Genomic DNA, 18,749 nt, shown 5'->3' on the forward strand with positions numbered 1-18,749 from the left:
TCTTGTCTCTGCAGGACACGTGTCCCATATACACATATGTAATCGACCAGAAGCGTCGCGCAGCATACTGAAAAACACAGACCATTTGTAAAAAGATTTAGCGGCATGCAGCGTCAGCAGAGCCTCGCACAGAAATTCCGTAGCACTATTTTAGGTTCCAGCGGCATGGTGTCAGATTCTTATTTCAAGCCCGCCCGTTTCGATCGGCCGCTGCCATCCGACTGGCTGATCAGTCCCGCCTGCATGCACACTCTTGCCCAACTTGGCGACAATGGGACGATGTCAATCAATCATTCAATGCGTAAATTCATCAAGTCGATCGCTAAGATTTTTCTACGGTCAAAGCAGGATTGCCGCACCCTTATAAAACTCCAGCAGATGCAGCTTTTTGTAACGTGTTCCTCCACTGATCCGTTCCTTCACGTCCCCAATTTCTAAACCTCGCGTTGTTTTACACAAAAAAGGACATCTCAAGAGCTGAAGGACTTGAAGATCTCCTCGATGGGCTTGAAGTCCTTGGGGCCGGCCTCGCCGGTCTTGCCGCCGAAGACGAGCTGGGCGTTGAGCTTCCAGCTGGCGGGGATCTTCCACTCGGCAGCGACCTGCTGGTCGACGAGGGGGTTGTAGTGCTGGAGGTTGGCGCCGAGACCCTCGGCCTCGAGGGCGGTCCAGAGGGTGAACTGCAGCATGGCGTCGGACTGGGTGGCCCAGCCGGGGAAGCAGTCGGCGTAGGTGGCGAACTTCTCCTGGAAGGAGTTGACGACGTCCTGGTCCTCGAAGAAGAGAATGGAGCCGGCGGCGCCCTTGAACATGGCGAGCTTCTCGCCGGTGGATTCCCAAGACTCGGCGGGGACGATGGCCTTGAGGACGTTGACGGCAATGTCCCAGAACTTCTCGTGCTCGGCGCCGTGCAGGACGACGACGCGGTTGGACTGGGAGTTGAAGGACGAAGGGACGTGACGGATGGCCTCCTTGACGATCTCGTCGATGCGCTCACGGGAGAGGGGAGTCTCCTTGGCCAAGGGGTAGTAGGTGCGGCGGTTCTTCACGGCCTCGAGGACGGCGTTGGCGCTGAGAGCAGACATTTTGAAGGTTGTGGTGGTGGTGAAAGTGCGGGACAAAGGTTGTCTACGTGGGATGGTAACGATAGGGCCGAGTTGAGAAAGTCTACGGGTTGCTTGGATAGCTGTTCGAGTAATGGGAATCATACTGGCTTGGACATAGCTGGTGAGAGGAGGTGCCGATGGGTTATATAGTGGGGGAACACTCATCCCACCTTGTTTACCCCCTCATCCAAAGGGGCGTCTCAGACCTCATTGCAACCCGCCCCCCCTTCCCCCCCCCCACCATCGATAGCACAGCAACAGGAACTTCCCCCGCTCTGGAGCGTGTCGAGGGTCTTAGGGGGGAACATGTGGCTGTGTGGTGGGGGCCGGCCGCTGAGCGATTCGTGTGGTAATCAGAGAAAGCGATTACCAATGACGCACGCACCGACGAGACCTGCTGGCAAAGCAAATGAAACCGATAGCGTGCTCTGAAGGAAAGACGCCATCCTGAACGGAAAAGGCGGGATGATGGAGGCAGGCGTTCCAGCTTCCACGGTTGGCATCATCCCCTCTGGCTGGCTTGGTGCCAGGTGCTTCCCATTCGCCAGTCTCGCATCCGACTCCAACTGAAGGGGATTCCATTTCTATTTCGTCCTTGCCGACGACCAGTGTAGGTACGCTACTGCCTGGACATGCCAGGCAATTCTCCGGAACGAGGTGGTGACATTGGCAACTCGGGAAACGGCACGACCTCGCGCGGGATTGCGAAGAATCCAAACCGCTAACGAATATTCTAGAATATTATTCCTCTTTAGCCCCTTCCTCACTCCCTCGTCATCGGCGGTGAGAAGGTACCTAATACAGCTTTTCCCCGCTTGAACATGGGGATAAGCACCCTAAGTCTACCTAACCCTAAGCAGCCTGACTTCCTCTAAACTACCATTAGGGCGGCAGTCGTTGCTTTTGGGAAACTACCTACACTATTGACATGTTCCTCCCCCCTGAGGGATCCCGCGCGGCTCGGATGGCATCCGTGGCTTGAACCGCCTGTCTGCTTACATACCAAACGACTACGTGGTGGCTTCCTTGCCCCTCGACGGCTCGTTCCCGTGGCGGCTCTCCCCGCGCGCGAGATTCCTCAGCGTGACAGCAGGGCCGAATGACTAGTGGCTGAGTAAGCCTACTCGACCCATAACCGCGCGGGAGGAGCCACCCGTCCGTCTCCTACCCCCTCCCCACCGTGACTCAGCTCAGTGAGTGGTGCATGGGGAATTGTTCATATGCTGGACCCCGAGAAGCTCAATCACCGGCGCGCAGCTCGATCCCGGACTCGGACTGCTCCTAGAGGCGGGAGACAGATGCCCCCGGACGAGGACTCGACTCAGATGCTTCTTCACTACGCAGGCTCCTCCCATCGGCCCCCGATGTTGTGCTGAGGCATACAATCCGGGATCGGGGCGGTCGGGCCCCGGGCTGCGTTCTATGCCAAAAAGGGCTGGCTGGAGCACCGGTTGCGTCCTCGCCTGTCTCGGAATTACGGAGCTACGGGCACGGAGTTCCGGCCTTTCGCTTGTTGTGAACTTGTCGAAGCCGCCTTTTAGGGTCCTAAAACAAAAGTTCGAATGCTCTAGGCGACACGTCCATGCACGCCACACGACCATGACCACACCAGCCATCCCACAATCTCGCAAGACAGGTTGCAAGTGCCATGCATATATCCGCCGGGAGAGAGGGTTTCTGGCAGGCAACGCTCCGCTTGGCGATTCAACGTGCTCTGCCATAGCTCCCCCCTGCGGAGGGTACCCAGGACAAAAACATGCCGAGCGAGGCCAGTCATGTCTCCGTGACACTGCAGTTTCTTATCTGTCGACACATATTGGTGTTGTTGTTTTTGGTGCCACTCGCGGTACTCGACGTTTCGAATGTAAAACGTGGAGGGATGGATGACGCAGAGGTGGCACTCGGGTGACCAAAAAATAAACCAAAAAAACAGGGCCGGTTGCCATATCATCACCACCAAAGTACTACAAATAACATCAGTTCAGGAGCCCCCGTTAGATGGCAAGACGCAGGTGGAAACCCTATTGTTCTGGTATTTCGCACCTTGGCTTTGAGAAAACCGTAAACAGCTTGAAAATAGGCCGTTTTGCTGTATCAGATGCGGAGTAGCTTACCTATTGATGCGGCGATAGTGGCAAAGGAAAATGGCCCTGTTTTTTGTCACCCGAATGGGTAAGTTGTACCTTTGAATCTCCGTCGAAGGAAACCAGCCAACCACCATCCCTAAGCTTTATCATATCGAGCCCAAAGAAATCAGTGAGTTTAGTCCTCTTTTGTTGGTGCTACAATAAGGTCATCGCCTATACTACACATGTGCAACAGCCATTGCAAACTGTAACAACGCTACAAACAACCCAATGAATGCTTTCCCAATGAATGCTTTCTTCCTTGATGACCCATTAGCAGTCGATGGATTGCCATCTCAAAATGTGGACTCGTTTGCCCATTGAACCCCTTTCCACGTCAATCAAATAAATCGCCCTGTCTTGCAACAGTATATCAAAAGTCTTTTGTTTTGATCGGAAATCATTACAGTCGCCCCAAAACGCCGTCTAGGTGCAGATGGTATGCCTTCATCCATGCTCCTTTAAAAGTTTGTTGTTTTCGGCCGCCGCTTAGGTCCGACGACCGAGGCCGCACCGAAATCCCCGAAGCTGTGGCACAGCACAGCACCGATTCATAGCCCGCGTCAGCAGCGAGCCCGGCTTTTTACAAAAACCCCCCCACGGGTCTTTCAGATGCATATTAGAGCGGGGGATCTCCCGCTTACCACGTCTCGGCGATGTACTGGCCGGCCTCCTTCTTGAGCTCCCAGTATTTCTTGGCCTCCTCGCGCTCGAGATTGCCCTTCTCCATGGCGACATCGACGAGAGCCTCCTCAACACCCTCGCCCATGCCCTTGGTGCTCCCGCAAACGAAGACACGACCATCGACGGCGTTGGAAATGTACCATACGAGGTCGGCTTGGTTGCGCACCTCCTCTTGGACGTAGCGACTCTCCCCACGACGGCTTTGTACGACACGCTTGACCTCATCCTCGTGCACGCCCCACTCACCGCTGTAAATTTCGTCGACGAGCGAGTCGCGGATGCCCTGTAGAACCCAGACCTTGTTTGCGCAGTTGGCAGTCTTCAAGCGACGCTGGACGAAGCCTCTGAAAGGGGCAATACCAACGCCAGCACCAATGAGTAGCATGGGCCCGTCCGAGACAAATTGCTTGGCGAGAGGGTTGGCCATGAGGCCCTTGAACATGGGGATGTAGACCTCGGGGGTCTCTCCCCTGCCCTTGGCCGCGAGCCACTTCTGAGCCTGGCGCTCAAAGAAGCCAGAACCGATGCCGGTGCGGAGACCGCGACGCCAGTCTGCAGTCTCATGAACTGTGACGGCGATCTCGATCAGACGGTGCACCTTGCCATCGCGCGTCTTGTAGGCGTCGTGGGGGTCGTTCGAGAGAGAGTAGAAACGGGGCATCAGCGTCTGTAGCGCGGACAGCAACAGATCCAAGGGCGGGTGGGAGCTGGGGAACGCGTGCAACAGCTGGGACAAGGAAAGGTGGGGTCCGGTGCGGAAGTCACAGAAGACGCCCTGGCCTTCGGCGGAGCAAAGGAACGTCAGGAGCTTCTTCTCGTTGGGATCGTCGGCGTACTCGGCAAGGATCCGCAGAAGCTGCTTGGTCGGAGGATAGGACTGGATGTCGGAGCACCAGGTCAGCAGGTCCCGTCGTGTGGTGACCATCTCGCGGGCCTGGTCGTCGCCCCACACGGTCGGCCAACGGCCCTTTGTGGTCTTCAAGAGAACCGGCTTGTCCCGAAGAAAGCGTGGCACCATGAGCACGTCGAAAACGTCATCGACACAGGCAGCATCGTTAGGGGCCATGACTCCAATGGCACCACCAACTCTGAAGTCCATGTCTTCCCCGCCCGGATAGCCTGTGATGTCGAGATCGAAGTGGTAAGTGCGCTTCTCGGCGCCGGGCTTCGTCAACTCGCGCGTCGAGTCAATGCGGGCCGCGTACACATGGTACGGGGGGTGCGGCTGCACGTATCTGGGGGGCTCTTTGGTGGTGTCGGTGGTGTCGAGGGTGAAATTCCTGAGTTGGTTCTGGACGGTAGCGAGACCGGCGTCCTTGCTCTCACGAGCGTCGGCGCCGAGAGAAATAGCAGAATCTGTAGGGGAGGAAGCGGTGGCAGCGGAGCGAGGTACGGGCTCAAAGAAGACGGTTTGCTCGGGCAAGTCGACGATGTTGGTAAGGTTTGTGGGGATTTCGCCAATCTTGAGAGCGAGTGACTTGTACGCATCGTTGTCGGGGAAAGGGATGCTCTCGTACTCAAGACCTTCCTTCTTGGCCCCCAGCTTCATGCAGCAACCACCACCGCAGCATCTCTGGATCAATTGGGCTGTCGATTCGCCAGTGATGCGTTGGATATCGGCAGGGCTCTGTGCGATGAGCCGCGTAGAAGCGCGCCGTCGGCGTGGGGGCTCAGCCTGGGGCTCTTCGTCTTGGTCCTCTGACTCTTCCGAGTAGGTGAGAGAGGGGGCGACGGAAGAAATGCTAGGTTCCTCGGGGATGCAGTCGCCAGTTGACCTGATCAAAGAGGACGCCATGGCGGTGGTGGCCATTGTGCTGTGCATCGCTAGGTGTTCGCTCCCGCGTCTGTTGTCGGGGGCGTTGCTTGGGTGGCGATAATAATAATAATGTCACCCGTGTTGTTGGTGGGCGGCAGGGGGGCTCAGGATTCTTGGGTGGAAGATGGCGTAAAGCAGTAATTGTGAGTGGTAGGATCGGGGGGCGGATAGTCAGTAGGTATTGAGCATACTGCTGAGAAGGCAAGACGTGGGAAGGTGGCCTAGGTATGTATGTGTTGAGTGCTTGGTTGAGTCTTGGTTGGGCTAATCAATGGATGAAAGCAGCGGGTGTGGAATTCTTGATCAGATAACTCTGCGATCAGATAAGCAGCGGCGGTTGGTTATATCAGCAGCGAGTGAAAAGGAGGGAAAAGGAGTCAGGGAGATTGGACGGGGGAAAGTTAAAAAAGTAGTACAATGGAAAGTTTTCTAGGACTAAGGAGGTCGGTCGTTGAGGTACAAAAATAAAATAAAAAATGGAGGGGGAAACCTGGCCAGATCCGGGAAAAGGAAAGGCCTGCGTGCATACCGGCCGAGGGGTGGTTTTTTTTTTTTCCCTCTTCCTTTCTTTTCCGTCGATCTTGACCGAGGAAGCAGTGTTATTTTTCTCGAGTTATTATCCTCATTTTGACAGGATTGACTGAACTACCAGGTACAGGGCCACACAGAGGTGAGGACAGACAGAACGACATCAGTCTGCATGCAAACCAAGGTACTCCGAAGCCATGGCATGGACTCCCAATTCCATAGAGAAGTGATGAAAACTGAAAGAAAGGCCCAGATTCTCCGCTTTGGTGGGGAAGCAACAGGGGGGGGGGGGGGGGGGGCCTTGGATCGCCTTGGCGCCACCTTCGTACCGTCATACACTACAGAGTACATCGTACTTCTCGGTGGCCGCAGCCGGACAGTGAACTGGGTCAGGTCTGCACACTGTTTCAATGCTGGGATGGTGTGCTGGGCTGCAGGCACTGTCGGGGTCAGCCAGTTTACCGGGTTTGGTCACCCGTCAGGATGGCTGATGGCGTTTGGCATGAGCTGAGCATTTGTTGAATGTCCGTGATTACAGCAGGCATGATGATATGATGATGATGTACCAAGTATCCGTACAGCGATGGCCGCAGGAGGCAGGGGGGACAAAAAGAAGCATAGAACATATCAGAAGCACCTAGTGTCGAGTACACGGCCTCGTGCTCGTGCTCGTGCTTCGGCTTTGGGGAGGGGCGTGTGATTTCACAGTTATCAATCAGCATCAGAAATGCTCGTCCTCCACTTTCGCCATCGCGGTCTACGCCGATGTCGCCCATCCTTCCTGATGACGAGAAGACTTTGTATTTGTACCTAGGCACGTCGTAATCTTTTCTTTTCTCCTTCCACATCCGATACGCTCCATCCTTCCCCCCCTTTTACCCAACCCCCGACCCATTCGAAGCTACCCGCCCTTTGTTTCCTCCTTTCCCGGCTATTCTTACTCAGCGTTGCCTCTGCCATCGACCGAGGTGGAATGACCCGAACCGCCCCCCCCCCCCCTCTCTCTCTCTCTCTTCAAAGCACCTGATGTTTTTCGGCTTCCGAACCTCTTGCACTAAGGCGCGTGGCAGAACAAGAATGTGGGGTTCTGGCCTCGCCGACGCACTCACTCCATCTGTCGGCCATTGGGACGACGCCTATTTCACCATCCCCCCTCACCATTGCGCTCTCCCTTCGTGACTTGCCGCTGCGCTACACTCATGCAGGTGGCGCGGTGCATAGTGAGATGTATGGATGACCTCCACTATTGGACATGGGCGATAATGATCCGAGCAGCTCCATCAGTAACACACCCCGACGTCCTACTTCGCACTCAGCTCCTGACGAGGAGCTCCTGGCGAGGACTAAACCCAACGATTTAATGAAGCAATCTCTTCGCACACCACGCTCATTCGATGGAAACGGTACAATGAGTGGAACCCAGTCACAAGTCGCTACGGACTTCACCTCTCACCGAAAAGAGCAGGATCCGGCCAAGAAACTTGTCGGTTCAGCCCATCTCACAAAGCCATCCTTTCCGTTAGTTTCCGCTTTGCACACTGTGCGCTCATGCCACTGCTGTGTGCTCCAACTGTTGGACCCTCTAAGCGCACCTCATGCTGCACGACTGCCGCAGGCAGCCCTCCTCGGAATGAGACATTGTCGGCTGCGATAGGATTGGACATAACTCGCCGCGTCCTGCATCCGCTGAGGCACACTACGGGCTACGGAAGCCGTTTGCCCGAACCGAGCAATTCCGGTCTTCTTCCCATCTCCAGTCTCCGCTCCCAATAAAACCGCTCACGTGAGCGCACCCGTCTTGAACCGAGTGCTAACCGAGGAGGAAGGACGCTTCGTTGCCCGTTGCCCGACGGGCCAACGATTGATTGTCCGCATCTTGCATTACCTGACGGACCGTCGTATGCTTTGGCCCATATGGTGCTCGTTCGTAACCCTTCGTCCAATTAGGTATGCAGTACGGTCTGCTCAACCGGGGGGGGGCTGTTTGGCTTTTTCCAGCTTGAGTCAACAGACATGATCTTATCGTCATTTATCAATCTCATCAATCTCATCAAATCAATCACATCTAATCTGATTGCGCACAATCTCCGAGACCGGCTCCTCACCCCTTGGTGCCGATGCTGGTCTAGCAAGCCTTCCCAACACAAACCGAGACCATGGGGCTGCGCAGCCAAGACCCGCCTGCGTCTTCTTACACGCACGCCTCTGTCTCATCCTCATTTCGCACTCGCGACTGTTCGTACACTCAAGGCTTCAGCTTAACGGCTACCGTTGTGCTGCTCCACCACTGCCAGCGCCCCTTTACATGGATAGCATGGGTTCAATCTGATAACTTAACTCACTTCTCCCCTTCATCAATCCCGTTAGCCAATCGACACTCCCATATTTTTGGCTACTGACCTTGATCGGTAGGTCCGCTCGGTGACCCACGGTTCTATTTTCGCCCTGTTTCAAAAGCTCATAAATATCTCCTTACCCTGAGTCGCGTCCTGATCGCGTGGCTCACATGGTTTGCATCCCCTTCCGGCCATGCTGTTACTTCGAGCTTGGAGCTCGTGTATGTGCCATCTGAGAGCTCACCTGGCCCCTCAGACTATCGGGAAAATCCATGTTTTTGGGTTTCCGGTCGTGACTGACCCATGGGAAGCAGGACAAACTTCGTCCGCGCCGTTCTGGGTTCAGAAGCCAAATTTTAGCGATATTGCTGCATTACCATGTGTTTGCCTTAGTCTGAAGTATTCGCTTGCTGCCATGGGCCCGAGTATGTCAAAAGCCCACGTTAGACTAGCATCGTGGGGCCTCCAGCAAGACTCTTCCTTCTCGGCCTCCCATGTCCGCCCCAGCATTTTCGTGTTTGCACGTGAACTTTACATCACTCGGCCAATCGACATCGTCATGGTTCGTGGATCACTCATCACAGTGCGCATGTACACCGGCCCCTGGGTCTCTCCACAACGTAGGGCACGGCGCCAGTCCGAAGGCGCGTTCCTGCGTTTCCCCCATCCCAGCTGTCGGTTCATTAACCATCGCCCCGGGTTTAGTGTGGTCCAGTCCTGGCTCTACGTATAGGCATGTAGAGGCCGCTGCCATCTCATCTCGGCTGTCTCCTGGGTACTTTCTATCCAAGTTAGCCCAACACCAGCATATGAAGCGTACCGCCGGTTTGGTTGGAGGTGGCCTGCTACCGGACACCATAGCCCCCGTTTCGTTTCGATATGTTTGTTAATGGCGAACCTTAAGATGTTGTGGAAGCGAGATGGTGAGCAAACCGACTATCGGAGGGCTATTTGGCTTTCAGAACACCGACCGAGGGTCGGCTAAGTCATCTGCAGGTGGATGCTCACCCCTGATCAAGGTGTTCGGTCCGCGAGTGCTCGACGTCTATGGCACGGAACGTGTGGCGTGCTTATCGCATTTTGCTTTGCTTTCACTGTATAATTGTCCACTGGTATGTGTGCAGTAAGTTGTCACCTGGAGTGGCGGCTAGTTACTACCTATAATGAATCTTGGAAGGGCCCAAGACCGCGACAAGCAGCATCTGTCCTAGTCAAGACCTCCGCCTGTCCTTTCAAAGGGTCTCAAGACATTTATGATACGCACTATTCAAGACGGCTCTGATCTAACGTCAAATGGGTGCCAGTCGTCTCACTGTTCGGCATCATTGCTCATTGATGCAGCGAAACTCCGTTCGCAGTGAGACCCGTAGATGCTAGAAACGCCATGTAGAGATATCATTGTCCTCGGAAACAACTTTTGGGCGCTGCCGACGACCCACTCACGCAGACCGATGCCGCTTGGGACTCCAGACGGACTCTCTACAGCGGATCTTTACAACGTTGGTGGCTCTCCATCCTCATCGCCGTCGGCATGGGTAGTGCCGTGAAATAGAGGTACTCGGTGCGCCCTAAGGCATATAGAATGGCGTGGCGTGGATGTCCAGCACCGAAACAGAGCTGGTAGCAACAGCCTTAGTATTCCACATCGCCAGCCAGGCCACGTTCTTCTTTCATGTCATATATCATCAAATTTCAACGATCGACTATCTACGATCACATCAGGCTGCACCTTGTGGACAGACAGGAGAAATTCCGCCATTTCCCCCTTTCTCAGAGACATGAACTCGTCAGCCGGCTTAGGCTTTCCGAGGACTGGACCGCCGACAACGTCTCAGGAGCACGCAAAGATCCGAATATCCCCAGAACTGTACGCGTCGTCGACGGGATCAAACATGCAAACAAGACATCAGCCCGCCATGAAACAGGAAGCCGAGGAACCAGAGATAAAAGTCCTAGTCGTTTAAGTTTGTCCCACGACTCGTGAAGTGTTCTCCTAGCTGGTTCGTCCTCGAACTTGTCCCGGGAGACATTCAGCGTCACTTCTTGTGCATGGATGGGTCTAGCGTGCAAGAAACGCGCCAACGGATACATTATCAAGATGACCTACCAGTAACTTTGCCAGAGGCGACCTCATCGGATATCCAATTCATACATGGTGCGCACTGCGGACGCTTGGGATAAGTGCTCAGGGCGCTGCTGGTGAATCAGGTTTAACCGCATGGACGATTGCTCAACTCTAGGCGGCAAAGGTCGTTGATGATGACGAAATGCGGAGCGCAGCATGTTTCGGTTAGAGGGCCCTGTCTCTGTAGATCTTATTGTCTGTCTTCTTGCAATCCATTCCGTTTAAGACCTCAGCAGATCTTTAACAGGCCTTTAACAGGCTTTCAATAGGTCTTCAACAAGTCTTTCTGCCACACGAGATTGCTGAGTTCCCATGCTCGTTGTCTGTGAGGTTAAGCAAGAAGAGACCCGATATCCCCGGCCACGCCATAAACATGAGCAATTACAGCCCGAGGAGAACCAGATGCGTTTGGACAACCTCTGCACTCCGCAAGCGCAGTCAACAGACCGTGGTGCTTCCAGCCATTGTGAACTAAACGCAGAAGAGCAAGTCCAAAGGCCAAGATACGAGACCTTATCCCACATACTTCACGCAACTTGTTTTCGCACGTGCTGAGGAAGACAAACCGGCGCCAAATGATGTATTATGCGGATTCGAGGCCAGTGATGGATGGATGGGGGCTCTGGGCAACCAAAAGTCAGATGCCACTCCCGTGACGCGTTCCCACGTTCTGCGTTACACTCAGACCATAAAGAGGCACGCACACAGCAACCGTGATATGGATGAATGAGAGTTTGTTACCAAGCTACCGGGTGTTGTTGCCTCGAGCTTTTCCCGGCAATGTCAGTCACTCAGTGTGCCACGTCCGAGTCAAGGCTCAGTATGCGCCCGAAATGGTAGCAGTAAACGTAAATTCCGTCACAACTCTATGTATAAGTCGCCGAAGTGGCCAGAAAGACGGACGATAAGAGAATCAAACTCTGAACCTACCGCATTTCCATTTCCATGCTAAGCGCTCATTATACTACTAAACCAATCGCGCTTGGTGTGATCTAGCCCGGACATGAACCGGAGACCTTCGGTGAACGAGATGGGGTCATTCGAAGGTGACTCGGCTTGTGAGACTGACTTCATAACTAACTACACAACTAGGTCAATAATGTTGTTGGTGGCAGCTCAGAAGGATGATCATTTGGGCAATCAAAGGCTGTTGTTGGTGGGAAGCCATCGCGAAGCTGGCCAGAAGCTAACAGAATGAAGGTGGTCCTGGTGTCTTCGGGCTACTTTACCAATATTCCAAACGACCGGGTTGTCAAGATCCAATGGGGAGGGATGACGTGCACACAAGTTCCGAGGGGTTTGAACAAGGCGTACCGAAAAGATTGCGAGTGTGTGTGTGTGCGTGCGTGCTCTAGCTACAGGATGCTGCTGACTCGTTCTCATGAATAGGGAGTAAGTAGGTAAACCTTGGTGGTTGGCTTGAGTGCCAAAAGTCTGAAGGGCCTTCCCTTTGTCATTCATCGTGGTGAATATTTTGTGTTAAACCGGATGTGGGGTGGAGTCAAGTGACCAACCCTTGCTGGCCCTGGCGATATATCCCTCACAGCCGCTGAAGTACCTTGAAGATCGTGGCGGACATAGCTCAGTTGGGAGAGCGTCAGACTGAAGCGGAACTCAATCCGATAAACTTCATTCAATCAATCTGAAGGTCGTGTGTTCAATCCACACTGGCCGCATCTTCAACTTTTGCGCCTAGAAGGTTCATTCAGTCCGCTGGCTAATCTACCTACCAGGCATCACTTACTTACTCACCACCCACCACTTGGGGCAGGCAAGTAAGTGGATGGACGGGACGGATAGATAGATAGGAGGGAGAGATGGAACTCGTCGAGAATACTGTTTTTGTGCTGCCGCTCTGATCTGCGTGCTTGCTTGGCCTTCTCTCCTTTGGCAGTTGGTCAAATGCTCTCTCTCTCTCCTCCTGACCGATGATGTCTGTCTGACTCGCTGCTCTACGAATACCAGCCAGCAACCGGCCTTTGCCCGCGGCGTCATTCAACTGAAGTTGACTACATGCGAGAACAATGGAGCTCCAGTGCGTTGGTTGATACTTAACAGACAGAACACGGCATTTTCCTGTGGCTGAGTGGTTTCCGTTCATCTGTCCATTCATTCATTGGCACTGTTCCATTCTGATGATTGATGCCTGGCGGTCAACACCGAGCCGCGTCATCGGAAAACCAAATGTTATGGCGGGATCAGGTTCAGACGGGGGTCAGTCAGCCAGAAAGCTAGTCGGTCGTCTGGATTTCCCCTTGTGAAAGAGCACATTCGTGTTGGCACGTGTGCCGACAGAAGAGTAATTATTGGCCCTCAAGCCGTCCGGTCAGTGCGAGCCTTGTAAAGGTTAACGGGCAGATATCGCGGCAAAACTGCGTACATGGTCTGTATTCACGGGTTATCCGGTATCGCCATTGAACGAACCAACAGTGCCCGACCCGTGTTGGTTTTTCGACCCGGATTGGCGAGGTCTGCTCACTGGGTGACAACGTTGCGAGAGATGGTTAAAACACGGTAGGTGAAGCACACGCAGTCCTCTTCGGAGCCGATAACAGTACCGTGACAAGCTTTGCAACGTGGAAGCCGGCTGCCGTCTTGGCAAAGAGGGTAGGTAGTAGCATGCATGGTCATGGAATACTTCGGCACCAGTATTTTTACACTGGAGTTTCTCGACGTCCACCAAAAACGATGACTGCACCGCAAGGTTCCTCAATAATACGAACCCTTGTCAGGGGGCAACAACGACTAGGGGCGGGCTTGGCAGTGTGTTGTTGTTTGCTTCAAGGGATGATCGTGGACGAACCATGAGCAATTGTAAACTTGTGGCCATGTTCCTTCCCTACATGTCGCATACCCCTTCCAGTTGTGGGAAATCTTGTGTGGTAGATGCGTCGCGTACCTCAAGGTTCCGTGCACATGGTGAACGGCCGCTGCTAGGCTTGCTTGGATGGATGGAACCAGCCGGAGACGCTGACAGGGGAGAAACCGCTAAGCATTGGGGGACGTCGGTTAATACTGCCCTCGCGGAGGATTACCCATGCGCCTATTCTAGGACATCATCCTTGGCAGGCAGGGCATGCGTTTCCCAAAGTTGTAGCAACCCTTGTGTGTGCTGATAGCGAAAGACGCCATGGCGATTTCCAGCTGCGCGGACAAATCGACAAGTAAGTTTGGGTCGTTGCATGGAACGGAGCAGGACAAAAACGACAAACAGCCCAGACGGAGACGGAGATGGCGACGCCCACAACCACGTCGTCGGCGAGAGGTACCTAGCGGCAGGATCCGAGACAAGGCTTTGTAGTTGTCAAGGGATGCCTGGTTGTCGTCGGTTGGTCGCCACGTCATCAAGGCAGGCGGCTCTGGTGTGGTGTTGGAGCTGCTGTACCTAGCTGGAGGCGGGCGGCACGGGTGACTCCTCGTGCAGACAATCTCAAAGTTTACTCGTCGCAGGAAATCTATACAACTAGGTTGGGCGATATCGAATATCGGATTTCCCAAGACATGTTGCAATTGTGGGACGGATTAAGTGGGCTCGGGGCAGATCCCAGATTTGGACGCAACGGAGAATAGAAGTGCGAAATCGAACAAGTAGAAGAAGAAGAAGAAGCAGCAGCTTATTGCGAAAGTTGAGGCGGCGCTTCGAGAAGACAAGGGCTTGGGTGGGTTGAGGTTAGAAGATAGTCGGAGATGGGATGAATGTGGAGAAGTTGCGCAACACTAACAATTTCTGGCGCGTCTCGGCCGCTAAGCGAGCCGAAAGATGCCCCTGTATCCGTGCCAGAGAGGTAGGTACCTAGGCAAGTAGGTAGGGCACATCACGAAGACTGGGGACGATTCTTGGATGTCTCTTCCGGGGCGAAACAGGAGAAAGAGCACTTGAGAATACCTGTATGGGTCCCGGTTTCTTTTTCCCCCCACCCCCAAGGGGGAAAATACATCGTACGTAGGGGGGAAGATTACCTAAAACGTCAATGACCAAGGTACCTCGGTAGGCACATTGATTAATACAGCATCAACATCAACATTGGTAACAGCAACCACAAGACCAGCCGGGTCAAGGGATGCTGTGGACACAAGGACGCCGGGCGACGGATGGCAATTCAAACGGACGCCTCAACCACTAGTGAGCCGATGCTTGGGGCTCTTCTTTGAGGCACGGCTGGTGGCAGCAAGCTAAAATCCGGAGGTGGCAGCTCCCGAACGACTCCTGTTGACCTCCATGTTTCAGATGCGCCTGGCAAGTCCGCGAAACCGCTCTCGACGTCCAAGGAAGCAGAGGTCGATCACGTCCCAGTCGGTCCAAACTCCCAAACCCTTCGGATTTCACTCGTGCTCAGCCCAGGCGCAAGGACAAGCCTACCGGCCCCGAGAGAGCGAGGTGCCGTCGAGGTCGGGGTTGCTTGTGTTCCCTGTTGCCGCGAGGGGAGGGAGAGTGGGAAGCCCTGCTTTGCCTGTGTTGCATGTCGTCTGTGTTTCTGGTATGTGCGCTCGCGCGCCGCGCGCCGCGCGCCGTATCGATTTTCGATTTGATCTGTACTTTTTTCTTTCTTCTGATTTCTGTCTTCTTTCGCCTTATTCACGGCTTCCACTGCTTGAGAGACCCAAACCGCCATCTCGTCTGTTTCCTGCCTGTCCTCTTCGACCCTGAGGCTCGAGATAGTTGAAACTCGACGACACCAAGCACATACCAGATCACTGCTCGAAGAGACTGAGGAACGAACGGGACGCGGCCAAGCAATCGACTTTTGCCAACTTCTGGCGTTGCGTTTATTTGACTTTGTCTCTTGTCGACCACGAACAACCTTTATGCCATCATCAGGCCGTCGACTTTGCACAAGGCTTGGCTAGTAATTCGCTCCTTCTAATGGCCAATGTCTTCGAGACATACCTAAGTCGTCATACTTCCCCTCGTGCTGCGGGAAGGCAACTCTTATTCTTTCACGATAGCGAGGCGATTTGATTTCGACATAGCTCGTACCAACGTGGTGTCGTTCTAACACCCTTTCAATTGAGGACCGATCCTTGACGCATACATTGTTCTGGACACAACGCCTTCAAAACGTCAACCGCGCCCCCAATGAATCAGACATCGACCATGTCGTCCATGCCAATGGAACTCAACCTGCCTCGCGTGGTCCCCGGGGGCAGGCACATTAACTACTATGTCGCCATCAGCACGATACTCTTGGTAGTTTGGCTATTTCAGTCCAGGAAGAAGACGATCCCCAGTATGCCTTTCTACAAGGCCGCCAAGACAAAGTGGATGTTTGACGCAGAGACGTTGATTCGCGATAGCTATAGCAAGGTACGTTGACGCAATCAAAGTTTTGTTGTCGTCGAGTTACTTATAGCATTCTTAGTTTCGCGATACTGTATATCAAATCAAGGCCACGGAGGGCCTGCAAGTACTGGTACCTGTAAGCCTCATCGGGGAGCTTAGAGGCCTGCCTGAAGAGATCCTTAGTGCTACGAAGGCCGTAGATGAGGTATGCCTTCAGTTTTGTTTCACTCATCTATCATACTGACAGTATAGGCCATGTTGAGCAAATATACAAACTTCACCTTGGGTGACCATGCAGACATGCTGTCGACACTCGTAAGGTGCAAGCTTTCACAGAACCTTGCGCGTCTTGTGCCCCAGCTCAAGGGGGAGCTCGAATACGTCGTGGCCACAGAGTTTCCCGACTGCAATGGTAAGCCCTGGCCGGCATCTTAACCGCTCAATACTGACCATTCTAGATTGGACGCCGATAAAATTCCAGCCCTTCGCGCTTCGAGCTATCGCACGGATCAGTGGCCGAGCGTTCGTTGGCCCTGACATCAACCGACAGGAGCAGTGGATGGACATCAGCATTAACTTCGCCATCCACGTCTTCGTTGCCGTTGTGAAGATGCAGCTGTTTCCTGTATGGGCCCGGCCTATTGCACAGTATGGGGTGTCGGAACTGAGACAAATCCGGAAAGACATCGACAAGGCTAGCACGATGCTGAGGCCAATCATAGAAGAGAGGTTACGAGATCTGGACATGCCGAGCGGCGAAAAATCACCCGATGACTTGGTTCAATGGGTTGTCGAAGCCCTGCCGGAAGATGAAAAAATGGACATCAGGTCCCAGGCACACCTGCAGCTCATTCTGGCGGCAGCCTCAATACACACGACTAACAATCTGGTAACCGACTGCATTTACGATCTCGCAGCTCACCCAGAGGCACAGGACATGCTGCGGGAAGAGGCGCACCAAGTTCTCGAGGTTGAGGGCGGCTGGGCAAGGAAAGACAGCATGGCCAAGCTGAAGAAGCTGGATAGCTTCATGAAGGAAACCCAGCGCCTTGCCGGAAACATTAGTGAGTTGAACACGACAGATGCCAAAGCCCGGGCTAACACGTCTCAGCATCTTTCATCCGCAAAGTTGTCAAGCCAATTGACCTCTCTGATGGCACTCACTTGCCCCCAGGCACCAAGATCCTGGCGCCACAGGCTGGCATTTCGCACGATGAACGGTATTTCGAAGATCCCGATACGTTCGACGCGCTGCGGTTTTACAAGCTACGACAACAGTCGGACGAGGATGCCAACCGGTGGCAATTCACCAGCATTAGCGACACCAACATGAACTTTGGGGCCGGCAAGCACGCCTGCCCTGGCAGATTCTTTGCAGGGAACGAGATCAAGCTAGTCTTGGCGTATTTCCTGCTCAACTACGACATTAAGCTTAAGGACGGGGAGACGCGGCCAAAGCCAACTATCATGGTAATGAGCAAGTCGCCCGACCCCAACGCGGAAATCCTATTCCGAAGGCGGACGGCGGCGTTTTGAGCCAGGTAGTGTAAAAGAGATGGATCATTATAAACGAGGCGTAGACCAAACCTCGGTAATTGGGGGGGGGGGGGGGCTCCCACGAACCAAGTCACAGTGATGCCGTGTTTACAGACGCCGCGTTCTCGGATCTTTGGTGGCGGGCCTGGAGCTCGAGGGTCTCGAACAGGCAAATCAGAAAGGCTTCATGGAGGAAATACCATTGTACATATGACCACATATACAGATATGATCAATCTGTTCATCGCGGGAGTGCCGCGTATGGATATCATTAGAGGCAAGGACAGCGAGATTTTACATTAGAGTCGTTCGTTCGTTTTATGTTGTTGCTTGCTGCTTGTTGCATATGTATAGAATGCTATGCAATTAGAGAGAAATTAAAAACCATCGCCAAAGATCATATCCCGCCGCTTGGGTTGGTTTCATATCCTCATGAAAGGGGTGATCGGAGAATTATTGACAATATCGGCTGGCTGTGCTGACACTTCGCAATAGTATATGTATCAATCTACCAGATTTGGAACGCATTAACAGCCTTGTTGGCTAAGTGGTATAGCGTCTCACTAGTATTCTAGTGTTATGAGAAGATCGGCGGTTCGATTCCGCCACGAGGCATTGAAAACACTTCTTCAAGTTTTACTTTTGTCAATATCTGCCGGGTAGTCACCCATGAATGAACCAATCAATCAATCTATGGTAATCCTGTGAACAGTAAGAATACTTCCTTTTTTGCGGCTAAGATGGTGAATAACCAATAACAAACGCAAACTAGCATACGGAAAGCATTCTCCTTCACATTCATAAGGCCCCGCTAAGCCAATAAATCAAACACATTATAATAAATGGCCCCCGTCTTTTGCACTTTGACATATCCGTCCATCCATCCATTCGGTGGAAGAAGACACCCACCCCTTCATGCAAATGAAAACAACCGATGACCTTGTCTTGAGCTTCCTTGCATATCACAGCGGCTCGTCACCATGCTTTCACCGGGCTATGCCGAGCAAGGACAAGCCGCCCCGACCCGTGGTTTACAGCGATGCGGAAATCATAGATTTATCTGGCTGAGCTTGCCTCGTCTGCCCGTATTGTCAACAACCATCCACAACTGCCTGTATCACCTAGAGCAGACGGGTAGATAGGACATGAAGGGAGATCCTCGTCGGAGTTTGGCTTGTGGTAGAATAAGCCAAGCTGGAAAGGTCGTAAAA

General features: G+C 53.5%; 4 protein-coding genes and 2 non-coding genes across 6 annotated transcripts; 3 read left to right on the forward strand and 3 right to left on the reverse strand.

The window, feature by feature from the left end:
• Window positions 1–470: 470 nt before the first annotated feature.
• LY79DRAFT_668917 (nitroreductase) lies at window positions 471–1,085 on the reverse strand (the record flags this gene model as incomplete). Its single annotated transcript, XM_060563581.1, has 1 exon — window positions 471–1,085. The coding sequence occupies one exon, from the start codon at window positions 1,083–1,085 to the stop codon at window positions 471–473; it is 615 nt and encodes a 204-aa protein (XP_060415239.1).
• Window positions 1,086–3,872: 2,787 nt separating this feature from the next.
• Window positions 3,873–5,726, reverse strand: LY79DRAFT_589444 (FAD binding domain-containing protein; the record flags this gene model as incomplete). The annotated part of the gene is made up of 1 exon (XM_060561033.1): window positions 3,873–5,726. One exon carries the CDS (start codon window positions 5,724–5,726, stop codon window positions 3,873–3,875), a length of 1,854 nt encoding a protein of 617 aa, XP_060415240.1.
• Window positions 5,727–10,830: 5,104 nt separating this feature from the next.
• LY79DRAFT_166223 (uncharacterized protein) lies at window positions 10,831–11,298 on the reverse strand. The gene has a single exon (XM_060551185.1). It carries the CDS (start codon window positions 11,243–11,245, stop codon window positions 10,973–10,975), a length of 273 nt encoding a protein of 90 aa, XP_060415241.1. The 5' UTR covers window positions 11,246–11,298; the 3' UTR covers window positions 10,831–10,972.
• Window positions 11,299–12,292: 994 nt separating this feature from the next.
• On the forward strand, window positions 12,293–12,397 carry LY79DRAFT_t100. Its single transcript has one exon. It is a non-coding gene; the product is annotated as a tRNA-Phe (tRNA).
• Window positions 12,398–15,816: 3,419 nt separating this feature from the next.
• Window positions 15,817–17,538, forward strand: LY79DRAFT_589445 (cytochrome P450; the record flags this gene model as incomplete). The annotated part of the gene is made up of 5 exons (XM_060561034.1): window positions 15,817–16,026; window positions 16,082–16,207; window positions 16,255–16,414; window positions 16,461–17,066; window positions 17,114–17,538. The coding sequence occupies 5 exons, from the start codon at window positions 15,817–15,819 to the stop codon at window positions 17,536–17,538; spliced, it is 1,527 nt and encodes a 508-aa protein (XP_060415242.1).
• Window positions 17,539–18,071: 533 nt separating this feature from the next.
• LY79DRAFT_t101 lies at window positions 18,072–18,153 on the forward strand. The gene has a single exon. It is a non-coding gene; the product is annotated as a tRNA-Thr (tRNA).
• Window positions 18,154–18,749: the final 596 nt, after the last annotated feature.

Source organism: Colletotrichum navitas, assembly GCF_030913465.1.
Source record: "Colletotrichum navitas strain CBS 125086 chromosome Unknown LY79scaffold_22, whole genome shotgun sequence".
Taxonomy (NCBI): Eukaryota; Fungi; Ascomycota; class Sordariomycetes; order Glomerellales; family Glomerellaceae; genus Colletotrichum; species Colletotrichum navitas.